We start from the raw sequence: 14,782 nt of genomic DNA on the forward strand, positions 1-14,782 counted from the left end.
AGGAGCTCCCAACAAGGGGATGGCCACATCAAAGAGTCTCCACTCATCCCTGTCCTTACATGCCTCCCTCGCATACATTATTCCATGTGTTCTTCCATCATTTATCTCCCTCCAGTACTCCTCCACTCTATTTCCCCAGTCATGGGTGGTCTTCCTCACACACCAAACCCTTTAATAGTATTATCAAACACACTTCTTGTAAATTTCCTGTCTTGCATTCTTTCAACGTGCTTAAAGTATTACATTTCACCACTCTACCATTCCACAATTCATTCCCTTTACATTTCCTGCCATACCAAATCTCTCATACACACCCTCATTTCTTATTTCATTCCATCTGGTCATACTACATGCTCCTCTTAAATAGTTCATTTCCAGTCTGGATTCTTGACCTCTGTGACTTATTCCATGTCTATGTCTCAGCTTCATAGGTCTCACACCCACCCACATACAGAAACTTTTGCTTAACTCTCCATCCACTCTTACATGTAGATTTGCAACTCTTTACAAGACTTTCACACCTAACAATTGTCCCCCTACCTCATACAATCCTAACACATTCCATAAAACATTCCACTCAACTCTGTCACATGCTCTCTCCAAATCCAGATATTTTCCAGTCATTTTCACCGCAAAAATCTGATCCTCACATCCTCTACCTTTTGTTCAACCCCTTGCTCATAACTTTTTTTGCATTAAGTTGATTCCATCACTCTATCCATCAACACTCTAGCATACACTTTTCCTGATATACTTAAAAGAAATATTCCCAACAACTGCTACATACATCTGTAGTATCTTCTCTTTTGAATAAAGGAACAATAATAGCTTTACCCAATTCTCAAGCACAAGCTTTTGTTTTTGTGCCAAACTACATATCAAATGCCTGTTTTCTGTAGTTTACCATTCAAAAGGCAGGATATTTTTACACAGTGAAAATTATGCAGATAAATTGAAGTGAAAAATTTGCTTAGTATTGGAATACTCCTAATAAGTGTCACTGAAAATGAATATTCAGAGGGGGGAACTGCACATCTAAATTTAATTTCGTTTATTCAAATGATTATATCTAGCTAATGAGTGGAGTGCCACACCTGTATACACACTGCCTTGTTCTCTTTAAACAATACATGGACTTTGGCAAACTGATGGAGGTATTGATGTCTCAAGCCACACAAACTACCATTATCGTACAACTCCAGGAGCTCCTTTTAAGGAGCAGCACTACATGCAGAAGTATGGAAGCAATGGACTGTCTGTGAGGGCAAAGATAGGTATGTTTGATGATAAAGTAGTCCCAATAGTGTTGTATGACTGTGAAACAATGGCTTTAGATGAAAGAGAAGTATGGAAGAAGGGAGAATTTGTTGGAAAATAAATGCCTGAGGAGGGGTACTCGAATAAGAAATGACAGGGTAAGAGACAGCTGTGGTAGTATAAAGAGTAAGTTTGAGAAAGTTGAAGAGAGTGTGCTGAAACAGGATGAAAGAGAAAAGGCTGATTAGAAAGTATATGCGTCAGAAGTGGAGAGGACAAGGAGAAAGGGAACACTGAAGATAAAATGGAAAGATGGTGTGGAAGGTGCTCTGAGCGATTGAGACATAAAAATGAATGGGATGGTGTAAGGTGCACATGGAGTAAAGCAAATTTAGATCAGTGTGAAATACAGGGAGGCAGGATGAAACTGAAAAATGGCACAGAGATGCCTGAACATGAACATGCTGGAGGGTATGGGGTGTGTGTGGATTATAGCAATTTTGGAGCAATGTGGTATACAGGGGTAATTCTAGTAGGCGGGATGAAATTAAAAGAGGGAACAGATGTGATGGATTAGCAAATGTGTAAGTCATTGTTACCTTAGAGTAATCTAACATAATTCGATGATATATACATATGTGTCTAGCTTTCATTAGAATTCAGTCTATACTCAACCGATCACTCACTTGAGTTTAAGAAAACTGCATACCTGCTTCTTCCCATATACATGGGAATGCAGTTGGGCTGACTGAGGAAAAAATAGTTACCTCTGAACCAATATGTTGTAGAGTTGTGGGGTTACATTCAAGTCATTTCCTATAGCTAGCTTCCAAACTTTCCCTCTCACACAGGAAGGAAGACCCTGCCACCATAACTCCCGACATTTTTTGTGAGTGTGCCTGAAAATAAAAAAAGAAAATTAAAAAGCTTATGTTTCAAAAGAATCTGTTATTGCCTTCCTTTCCTGTTTTTAAGAGAAAAATCTAAAGCAAAGATGGCATTATGATGACATCTTCAGTATAAAAGAAAATTGTCTTAAAGACACAAAAAACACATAAAACTTCTACATTTGTAATACCATTATGGTTCACTTTTAAGCATCGATAGCCCTATGGTTGCAAAATTTGAGAAAACATGCAAGAGAAACAGTACAGTAAATTGCTGTACAAGAGGGAATGAATGACATTACACATGAAGAACTGAAGTTAAAGAGTTAAATCTAATGTGTCACTTAACAAGGGCATAAAAAAGAAAGCAGTCCCAAGTATGGAAAATAAACAGGGTCTGGAGAAAGAAGACTGAGCATTCTGCTCACTAGTAACAAACTTATTTAAAAAAAAATAGGGTTTTGCTATTGGAAAGTAATGAGATATTACAAAAGATGGCAAATGAGTTTTACTGGTGTGTAAAAAAGGAAGTAAGATATTGGTTTCTGAGTGGAAGGGAAATAAAGCGGAAGATTTTGCAATGTCATACTGTGCAAATAACACAAATAAGTTCAAGTGCAAGGTTGGAATGGGTGATGAACTGTGGCAAGATGTTAAAGAACTTGAATATCCGGGTTCAGTAATACGAAAATGTGGGACAAATGAGGGCTAAACGAGGATGAATGAGGATAAATATGAAAGGACAAAACATGATAATGAATGTAAGGAAAGAAGCAAAGAACAGTACAGTTTGTAATATTCTAATCTATGGGTACAAAACATAAAAGTAAAAAGAAACAGAAAGTTTCAAAATTCAAGCTACTTAAATGAGTAATCTGATGGATGACTGGGGAATTAACACATGCACGCCTTTCACCCTCCTGCATGTTCAGGCCCCAATCGCTCAAAATCTTTTTCACTCCATCTTTCCACCTCCAATTTGGTATCCCATTTCTCCTCGATCCCTCCACCTCCAATTTGGTCTCCCATTCCTCCTCGATCCCTCCACCTCTGACACATATATCCTCTTGGTCAATCTTTCCTCACTCATTCTCTCCATGTGACCAAACCATTTCAATACACCCTCTTCTGCTCTCTCAACCACACTCTTTTTATTACCACACATCTCTCTCACCCTTTCACTACTTACTCAATCAAAGCACCTCACACCACATACTGTCCTCAAACATCTCATTTCCAACATATCCACCCTCCTCCGCACGACCCTATCTATAGCCCACGCCTCGCAACCATATAACACTGTTGGAACCACTATTCCTTCAAACATACCCATTTTTGCTTTCCATGATAATGTTCTCGCTTTTCACACACTTTTCACCGCTCCCAGAACTTTCGCCCCCTCCCCCACCCTGTGACTCACTTCCACTTCCATGGTTCCATCCACTGCCAAATCCACTCCCAGATATCTAAAACACTTCACTTCCTCCAGTTTTTCTCCATTCAAACTTACCTCCCAATCAACTTGTCCCTCAACCCTAATGTACCTAATAACCTTAATCTTATTCACATTTACTCTCAGCTTTCTTCTTTCACACACTTTACCAAACTCAGTCACCAGCTTCTGCAGCTTCTCACCCGAATCAGCAATCAGCGCTGTATCATCAGCAAACAACAACTGACTCACTTCCCAAGCCCTCTCATCCACAACAGACTGCATACTTGCCCCTCTCTCCAAAACCCTTGCATTCACCTCCCTGACAACCCTATCCATAAACAAATTAAACAACAATGGAGACATCATGCACCCCTGCCGCAAACCAACATTCACAGAGAACCAATCACTTTCCTCTCTTCCTACTCATACACATGCCTTACATCCTTGATAAAAACTTTTCACTGCTTCTAGCAACTTGCCTCCCACACCATATACTTTATATATAAATATATACATAAATAAATAAAGTTCCAATCTTCAAGCTACCTGCTACTTAAATGAGTAATCTGAGGGGTGACTGTGGTATAAACAGATGGGAGAGAGTAAGTTTTGATGGAACAGAGTAATGCTGAAGTATATAAGAGACACTGGGATGTCAGACAAAGGTCAAGACATAGGGCGTGGTGTTAGAGAGTTGGTTAAGAGATAAATGATGCAGGGTCTTACTCATATGAAAAAAATGTACAATCACAGGCTGGTAGAAGATACATACAGGAATAAGGAAGAAGGAAATGGCATTCTGGGTGGGAGAAAGTGAGGAAATGTAATGATAAGAGAACCCAAGGATAATGCATGCAAGAAAGTTTGAACAGGGTGGCCTTTTCTGCCTTGGCCAGCCTCCTTGGGAGTTCCTGAGAGAAGAGCAGCATCAAAAATTCAGATATATAGATATACACAGATGACATACTATATACATACATGGTATCCCATTTTGGTAATATATCACTGTTCCATGTAGCAACAGCTATTGCTAACTGTTCTTCTTGTCGTTGTAAAGTGGCTTGTGCTTTTTTCCGTTCTTTAGCATCTCGTAATTCTGCAATAAAAAATCCACAATCACTCATCAATACATAAACCAAAAATGCCAATAAAGAATTGTCCTTTTCATGAATATATGCGCAAAAGATGCTTGTGGCATGAGAAGCGTGGAAGGTGGGTTGATTAGAAAGGGTAGTGAGTGGTGGGATGAAGAAGTAAGATTATTAGTGAAAGAGAAGAGAGAGGCATTTGGACGATTTTTGCAGGGAAAAAAAGCAATTGAGTGGGAGATGTATAAAAGAAAGAGACAGGAGGTCAAGAGAAAGGTGCAAGAGGTGAAAAAGAGGGCAAATGAGAGTTGGGATGAGAGAGTATCATTAAATTCTAGGGAGAATAAAAAGATGTTCTGGAAGGAGGTAAATAAAGTGCGTAAGACAAGGGACCAAATGGGAACTTCAGTGAAGGGCGCTAATGGGGAGGTGATAAGTAGTGGTGATGTGAGAAGGAGATGGAGTGAGTATTTTGAAGGTTTGTTGAATGTGTTTGATGATAGAGTGGCAGATATAGGGTGTCTTGGTCAAGGTGGTGTGCAAAGTGAGAGGGTTAGGGAAAATGATTTGGTAAACAGAGAAGAGGTAGTAAAAGCTTTGCGAAAGATGAAAGCCGGCAAGGCAGCAGGTTTGGATGGTATTGCAGTGGAATTTATTAAAAAAGGGGGTGACTGTATTGTTGACTGGTTGGTAAGGTTATTTAATGTAAGTATGACTCATGGTGAGGTGCCTGAGGATTGGCGGAATGCGTGCATAGTGCCACTGTACAAAGGCAAAGGGGATAAGAGTGAGTGCTCAAATTACAGAGGTATAAGTTTGTTGAGTATTCCTGGTAAATTATATGGGAGGGTATTGATTGAGAGGGTGAAGGCATGTACAGAGCATCAGACTGGGGAAGAGCAGTGTGGTTTCAGAAGTGGTAGAGGATGTGTGGATCAGGTGTTTGCTTTGAAGAATGTATGTGAGAAATACTTAGAAAAGCAAATGGATTTGTATGTAGCATTTATGGATCTGGAGAAGGCATATGATAGAGTTCATAGAGATGCTCTGTGGAAGGTATCAAGAATATATGGTGTGGGTGGCAAGTTGTTAGAAGCAGTGAAAAGTTTTTATCGAGGATGTAAGGCATGTGTATGTGAAGGAAGAGAGGAAAGTGATTGGTTCTCAGTGAATGTAGGTTTGCGGCAGGGGTGTGTGATGTCTCCATGGTTGTTTAATTTGTTTATGGATGGGGTTGTTAGGGAGGTGAATGCAAGAGTTTTGGAAAGAGGGGCAAGTATGAAGTCTGTTGTGGATGAGAGAGCTTGGGAAGTGAGTCAGTTGTTGTTCGCTGATGATACAGCGCTGGTGGCTGATTCATGTGAGAAACTGCAGAAGCTGGTGACTGAGTTTGGTAAAGTGTGTGAAAGAAGAAAGTTGGGAGGTAAGTTTGAATGGAGAAAAACTGGAGGAAGTAAAGTGTTTTAGATATCTGGGAGTGGATCTGGCAGTGGATGGAACCATGGAAGCGGAGGTGAATCATAGGGTGGGGGAGGGGGCGAAAATCCTGGGAGCCTGGAAGAATGTGTGGAAGTCGAGAACATTATCTCGGAAAGCAAAAATGGGTATGTTTGAAGGAATAGTGGTTCCAACAATGTTGTATGGTTGCGAGGCGTGGGCTATGGATAGAGTTGTGCGCAGGAGGGTGGATGTGCTGGAAATGAGATGTTTGAGGACAATGTGTGGTGTGAGGTAGTTTGATCGAGTAAGCAATGTAAGGGTAAGAGAGATGTGTGGAAATAAAAAGAGCGTGGTTGAGAAAGCAGAAGAGGGTGTTTTGAAATGGTTTGGGCTCATGGAGAGAATGAGTGAGGAAAGATTGACCAAGAGGATATATGTGTCGGAGGTGGAGGGAAAGAGGAGAAGTGGGAGACCAAATTGGAGGTGGAAAGATGGAGTGAAAAAGATTTTGAGTGATCGGGGCCTGAACATGCAGGAGGGTGAAAGGCGGGCAAGGAATAGAGTAAATTGGACCAATGTGGTATACCGGGGTTGACGTGCTGTCAGTGGATTGAACCAGGGCATGTGAAGCGTCTGGAGTAAACCATGGAAAGTTCTGTGGGGCCTGGATGTGGAAAGGGAGCTGTGGTTTCGGGCATTATTGCATGACACCTAGAGACTGAGTGTGAACGAATGGGGCCTTTGTTGTCTTTTCCTAGCGCTACCTCGCACACATGAGGGGGAGGAGGATGGTATTCCATGTGTGGCGAGGTGGCGATGGGAATGAACAAAGGCAGACAGTGTGAATTGTGTGCATGGGTATATATGTATGTGTCTGTGTGTGTATATATATGTGTACATTGAGATGTATAGGTATGTATATTTGCGTGTGTGGACGTGTGTGTATATACATGTGTATGGGGGTGGGTTGGGCCTTTTCTTTCTTCTGTTTCCTTGCGCTACCTCGCAAATGCGGGAGACAGCGACAAAGCAAAATAAAATAAATAAATAATGCACCTCTTGTATGTTCAAAAAAGCAACAAATCATTCATCCAATAAATCAATTTCAAAAATTGAGGGAGAACAGTAAGCTGGTTGATTTGGAAAGGACTGCAGGAGTAACACAGCTTATTTCTATATAAGCAAATAATAGGACTATGCATTATAAGGACGTGTCTAGTTTCATGCAGGTTACTGATATATGTTTCTCTTGAGTTAGACATTTAATGAGATCTTTGGTTATATCTACTTGTATATGAAATGAGAGGTCATATGAGAATCAAATTTTGGGGGGAGATAAATTTCAACAACAAATATACTGATCAGCATAGTAAAATTTCATCAGATCTTCAAATTCAGTAAAATATATCTATGAATTCTATGCCCAAACCTTTCTTTTTGGCTGCTGAAACCATCTGTTGGTACTCTTGTTTGTGCTTTAGTTGCTCATATGCAGTTTTAGCAGGAAGATTTGTGGGGCGATTTTCCATAATGAGCCCCGCACTACCTGCTTCCACTTCACTATTTCGGATCTGGTAAAATATGTTGTATTAGAAAGTTGATATACCATAATACTGGAGTTGTATAAAGCATTAAATTTAGTCTGTAAACTTATGGTAAACAGAGGCTTAGAGGAAACAATATAAAAAGTTCAGTATCCTGAATTCTTTGTTGAAAAGAATATTGACTGAGTTGTATAACATTCAGGCACAAAAAAATTACTGTGTTTCTCTTAGTGAATTTCTGTCCTTGGCTACTAAATTCTGAGATTACAATAAATAATTTTCAATCTTCACTAATATTCATAGTTTCCAACATATCAATTTTTCTTTAAATCTGTAATATTAGAGGTCAAGGAATGGTTCTAATAGAAAAATTGAGGGTATATCAAACACAATACTTTTATCTATACACTAACTGAGTGTAACAAAATAGAGCAAATCTTATATCTTACAGGAAGTTTAGGAATAATTATTAGCGGAAAAATATGTTATCAAGATGACAATGATGACAACGACAATGATGCCCATGAATTTGGCTGTTTATGTCTAATTAGGTAATCAGAGGTCAGCCCAAACAAAGTGTGAAAAAAATGTCATACAATATGCTAGCTCTAGCATAAAACTTGCAAACACATGATGTCAAGTCACCTAATACCCAGTAAATACCAACCTTTTCTGAAGTTTACATATTCAAAATTTCTTTCTGATATAAGACAGATATGAAGAAATGAGTCAGAATTCTGGAAGGCCTAGGTCCTCAACTGCTTACAAAAAATAAAAATGCCTTCCTGAGATGATCGACTGATTTTCTTTATTTTTTTTTTGGTGCTCATCAAACTCACTGAAGAGCAGTGATGCAATAGGAGACATCTGGATACATGGCTTAAGTGACAGGGTCCTACAAATGTTTAACTTGCATGACAGACAAAGCCTTCAAGAAGGTAATAAGTTTGCAGACTTACTTGCTGAGGAAAAAAAAGACATCCAACTGAACAAATGTATAATTTTACATTTGGACAACTGATGCTTCGACCTGATCTTAGGCTTTTGGCACTTTTTTTTTGCTAAGGAAGACTTTACCATATACATATCCCCAACTCCCCACATAACCTTCCTGCTCCTGTAGAGGATGTTACTTAGAACCCACTGCTCACTGTCCATGTAAAATATTATGAATTTCTATGGAGGCTGCAAACCCTCTTTAGCTGTCAATAACCACATGTGAAAGAAATTTCAAAGTGCAAACTAAGCCTACAAAATGGACGTTTCCTACATATCCCAAGATGAAGACAAGACATTCTCTAATATAGAAAATCTCACAATATCCTCTTTTTTATCACTGGAATTCAAAACTGTCTTGTGAAATACAAAAATTAGACAAGTATAACCTGCTCAACTGGGATGGGTGGGTACAGGGACAAATCAAAGGAGAGAGCAAGAATAAAAATTGTTGCTAAATGGGATGAAAATGAAATGTGTTACCTGTAGATCAGGTGACCTGGTTGCCCTGTTCATGGGTCGTGAGAAAATTCTCCATCCTGGAGAACTGCTGGCCACGGGTGATGAAGGAATGGGAGAGGAGGAAGTAGATGATGTGTCTTCACTTGTCTTACCGGTACTCCCATCTTTGTGGCGCCATGAAAATAAGTTCCTGGAAAAAATAACAATGCCATTATATTAATACAGGAACTAATTCATGATACATACACACTGATGAAACTATCATATGCACAGAGGCAAAGCACCTTTTAAAATGCATCAAAGAATGAGACAAAGAGGCTGATTTTTAGCAGTCTATCCTTCCTTCATCACTGGCCTATGAACTCTCACTGAAGAAAAAAGTTAATACCACCATGAACCTCAACACAAGAATTCCAAGACAACAAAAAATTCTTTAGTGATTTGCCAATGCTATCTTTTCCTAACTTCCTAACACAGTACTGTATTACGGGCAAAAATTTTTGGCCATTCTTATAAAAGACTGATAATATTTCAGGACATTCCTTTGTGGTAGTGTCTTTGCATCTTTTCCAAGAACCACCACAAAATATACACCTATATAGGTTTTAGAGAGGAATGTCTTCCTTCACTTAGTCTGAAACTAATGTGGTTATTTTATTATTGTTATTATTATCATTATCACACACACACACACACACACACACACATATATAAATATTCGCCACTTCCCGCATTAGTAAGGCAGCGTCAAGAACGGATGAATGAGCTTTGTAGGTGATTGCCATTTCCCTCGGTAGCGCTAGGAACAAATGACTGGGTTTAGAATATATATTTCCACAAATGGTCCCTTCCTCTGTTCCTCCTTATGGAAAATAATACAGGAGGGGAGGAGGATTTCTAAACATCCTCTCACGGTATACATGTCAAGGGACACACAAATGTATACATACCATGTAAAAAATAAGCCATTGGGATTTTTAGTTAATGGGAGAATGCCGTAATCGCACTATTTAAATAATTTAAACACTTGGTGTCGCGCAAAACGCACCGAACAATGTCCATTGGCCATATTAAATGAAGCGCTCGTTTTACCAACTCTGTGTTTAACCGCCCACACACCATCATCATTCATATAATTACATGTTGTACCTATAATAATGGTAATTAAATGTTAGGAACTTTTGTCACAAAAGCTGACACAGACGTTTACACCTTTAATTATCATAGAATGTCTTACGATCATTAAGCCCACACCTCACATTCCCTTATATCTATAGACACAGCTTCCAATTCGCCCAAATGGCATGTTCCTCTGCAAACCATCTCCCTCTTTTTTATTTCTTTTAAATGCTTCGTTCCTACAAAAAATCGACAACGTCAACATACGAGAGATCATGGTCTCTGCATATGTCATGGAAATATAGAAATACACCGCATGTATAATACGGTAATATAGAAATACACCGCATGTATAATACGGTAATATAGAAATACACCGCATGTATAATACGGTAATAGCCGTTCCCTCCCACACTTACCCACCTATTATATAATATATTTAGGACGATACATGACGACATAATAGGGGTGGGTGGGGGTCCGCCACTATATGTGCGTGCCGAGCTGAGCAGGGTGATCATGTAAACTACACACAACGACCATTACTGCACCACACGAGAGAGAGAGAGAGAGAGAGAGAGAGAGAGAGAGAGAGAGAGAGGCCTCCATCTCAAACAGGATGCATTATTGTATTCAGACTCTTAAAATACAATGAGATAATGTACCCATCTACACAGGGACAAACAGAGAGGTCTTTCCTCAATATATATATATATATATATATATATATATATATATATATATATATATATATATATATATATATATATTCATTTATATTTATTTTGCTTTGTCGCAAAACATACAAAACATTAAAGTACAACAAAGTGGGGAAATTATCATCTTACGAAAGTTAAATTCTAGAATATGAAAATACAGGAATGGTCTCCGTACGAGACAATGAATGCTGAAGTGACAGGTTGTGAAATCCTACGCAGTTGTGGGGCACGGTAGCCTAGCCTTGCCTAAAATAAATGGCGTTCCGCGCAAAGCGTAGCACCAAGGAGAGAACTTGGACAAAAAATGTAATGATATTCTTTTTCAATGTCGTTATGTTCATCTGTCAACCTTTCCTATAAGTGTATAATTTGCGTAACACGTGCGTAGGATTATACTAATACGCGGGGAATACGCATGAGTTTTTCTGTGATTTCATCGTAGCTCTACAAGGATTTTGTTTTCTAATGAGAGTGATTCTGTATAAATAAATGTATATATAAAGCCATGGCTTGGATCACATGTAGTCCCTCCTGGGATATGGCTCTTGCTGGCTCATAATAATCACCACTGTGCTAAATACACTCAAAAAATAGTTCAATTTACAGAACACGAAGAGAAGCTAAAGCAAAATAATAAAGTAACCATAAACTATTAGAGGTAGTTAACAAAACAGACGACTTTACAAGATATGGCTACTTAGTGTTAACTCACAATACTGCTAACTTACAGGAGACCGCTACTGCTTACTCACAATACTGCTAACTTACAGGAGACCGCTACTGCTTACTCACAATACTGCTAACTTACAGGAGACCGCTACTGCTTTCTTACAAAACTGCTAACTTACAGGAGACCGCTACTGCTTTCTTACAAAACTGCTAACTAATAGGATATGGCCCGTGTTCGCTCACAAACCTGCAGACATATACAAAACCTTAAGCCACCATCACTTAACTGTCGCCTCTCTCTCTCTCTCTCTCTCTCTCTCTCTCTCTCTCTCTCTCTCTCTCTCTCTCTCTCTCTCTCTCTCTCTCAATTTTAATAGCCTTGACGAGGACGTTCAGCTAAGTGACCGTAGCCCGTCAGGTAAGAAAAATGAATGTATACAAACGCACGCACGCATGTGCATGAAATGGCGCGTCACACGAAAGTACTCACTGTTCTTATCTTTCCAGTGGTGATTAAGCATATATATATATATATATATATATATATATATATATATATATATATATATATATATATATATATATCGCCGTAGCAAATGTCCTTATTACGTAGGGAACGTCTTTAACTTAACGTTCACTCAGAATCAATAATCACAACATAGATGTGATATATTAAGCCAATATGATCTACCAAACCTTGCATGCGTGGTGGTGTTGACTAACACTATGCTCGCGAAGGCACACCCAAGTTCCAGGAGCCACGATGCCATTAGGGTCGGCAATCGTTAAGGAAACCAATATAGATATGAACCATGTCAGCCACATGTAAACATTCACAGCTGACGACGTGGGTAAGGGGGGGGTCTCTCTCTCTCTCTCGCTCTCTCTCTCTCTCTCTCTCTCTCTCTCTGAGAAACGTAAACAAACTCCGTTTTCTTTACCGACTATTTACGGAATGCAATTAAAGACACACACACACACACACACACACACGGGTGGTAATGCTTCCCCACAGGATTTACAGAAGTGCACATTAAATCATCCGCTCTAGCGGCAAAAATCTGAAACATATTTACACATAAAACCTCAAAGGTTTAACATTACCTAGAAATGAATATCTTAAGCCGCTAGAGGCGATGTTGTAGTTTATCCTGCGTGTTGAAAGGAATACGTAAACTAAATACGCAGGGGCTAAAAAAAAAAAATGTATAAAATTAGAGATTATTTCAATTATCATCCGGAGTGGTATTGAATGTGTGTGTGTGTGTGTGTGTGTGTGTGTGTGTGTGTGTGTGTGTGTGTGTGTGAGTGTGTGTGTGTGTGTGTGTGTGTGTGTGTGTGTGTGACACTTAATGGCATATAACGGACACGCTAGAGAGAGAGAGAGAGAGAGAGAGAGAGAGAGAGAGAGAGAGAGAGAGAGAGAGAGAGAGAGACGGGCCATTAGGGGAAACCGAGCCAGCTTGATCTCTTTGGAGGGGAACGACGCCCCGTAAGCATGCTGGAACGACTGGCCTAGCCTCTGACGCAAACCCTATTTCCAGGGCGAGGGCGGTCGTACTTCATGGTCGTACCGCCGGGCTCAAGAGTCGTACCGTAGTGCTAAGTGGGTAGGTCGTTCGAACCGTCGTACTCAATGGTCGTACCTTCGTACTCAACGGTCGTACCGTCGTGCTCAGGGGTCGTAACATCGTGCCCAACGGTCGTACCGTCATGTTTAATAGTCGTACCGTTATGCTCAATGGTCGTACCCCCATGCCCGACGGTCGTACCGCCGTGCTCAGAAGATCAACATTAAGACTAAAGGTGAAGTGCTGGCACCACCAGCAGCAGCAGCAGCAGAGGTTCAGCCAGCGTGTATTCCCCCGCCCACTCGCCTCGCTCCCTCCCTCTCTCCCTCTTCCTCAGCACCACCGCCCGGAAACCTAATTTTCCTGTAGGAAAAACCGTGATGAAATGGGTTGTTTGTGGTCGCTAATACCCTCTCCCTCCCTCCCCTTCTTGTCGCCCAGCATGATGAATATACGTTCGTTAGGTACACACTACACATGCGGGCCAAACTTCACCTTAGGTGGTTTCTGGTGGTCTTCTGCCTCCACAGCTGGGTCTGGCGCCTTCCCTTGCCTTACGTATACCTGCCTGAAAATGTTCTGCTGAATATTACTTAACGCAGAGAATCTCATCAATCATTTGATCTAAAACGAAAGGAAAAAAAAAAATCCATAAATCTGTATTACTTCATCTTTCTACATCACAATCAGGCTCCCGGATGAATTGCACATCATTCACCTCCTTCATCAGTTCACACACTTGACACGGTGGCTCAGAGAACGACAAGGTCGTTCAGTGATAAGTGATTGTTATCGTGTTATCGCGTGCTGCGGTACAAGGTCATTTCCCCAATTCATTAATACACCATCACTCACCACTACTCCAGCATCATCATCAAACAATTAACAATATTGAGTCGACGAGTCCTGTCTTTTTTCCCCTTTTTAAAGGATAGTCATAAAGGACAAATTGTAAGACGTGTAACACAAATCCATACGTGAGTCCTGATACGGCTCGCATCCAGGGTTAAAATCTCACATAAACCCCCCGCGCCACCTTTACACGCATGTCATGATATCCCACCCGCACACTGACCCTATGTTCGCAGGCTTACACCACCTTGCCCTACATCCTTTCCAACTCACAATCTACACATAAAGGCTTGGGTCCACCACCACCACCAGCACATACACAGTAAGGGATTACAGAGTAAAGATAAAGTGATAAGGAGAAGATCATACCGATCTACAAACTCATGGAAAGTAAGAGGAAAAAAAGAGATGAAGTTATAATGTCACTTGTACGGCCGAGGTCTGACGAGTGTGCCTGGAGCCGATACTGGGGACAGAGGAATGTGTCGTCCTTTTGGCGTGACGACTTCTGCCGCGACTGATGGCTGGGGCACGACGGTACGACCCCCTTGAACACGACGGTACGACCCCCTTGAACACGACGGTACGACCCCCTTGAACACGACGGTGCTACCCCCTTGAACACGACGGGTACGACCCCCTTGAACACGACGGGTACGACCCCCTTGAACACCACGGGTACGACCCCCTTGAACACCACGGGTACGACCCCCTTGAACACCACGGGTACGACCCCCTTGAAC

At 40.6% G+C, this 14,782-nt stretch overlaps 1 protein-coding gene across 1 annotated transcript in view; it reads right to left on the reverse strand.

Moving 5' to 3' along the window:
- LOC139749768 (uncharacterized) overlaps positions 1 to 14,782 on the reverse strand; it is a 114,530-nt gene that overhangs the window by 19,967 nt on the left and 79,781 nt on the right. Inside the window, exons 2-5 of the mRNA XM_071663994.1 lie at positions 9,131 to 9,299; positions 7,537 to 7,678; positions 4,558 to 4,675; positions 2,025 to 2,156 (exon numbers count right to left, since the gene is read on the reverse strand). Of these exons, the coding sequence (XP_071520095.1) occupies positions 2,025 to 2,156; positions 4,558 to 4,675; positions 7,537 to 7,678; positions 9,131 to 9,299 (561 nt within the window). The remainder of the gene's footprint in view (positions 1 to 2,024; positions 2,157 to 4,557; positions 4,676 to 7,536; positions 7,679 to 9,130; positions 9,300 to 14,782) is intronic.

This window comes from Panulirus ornatus, chromosome 8 (assembly GCF_036320965.1).
Source record: "Panulirus ornatus isolate Po-2019 chromosome 8, ASM3632096v1, whole genome shotgun sequence".
NCBI lineage: Eukaryota > Metazoa > Arthropoda > Malacostraca > Decapoda > Palinuridae > Panulirus > Panulirus ornatus.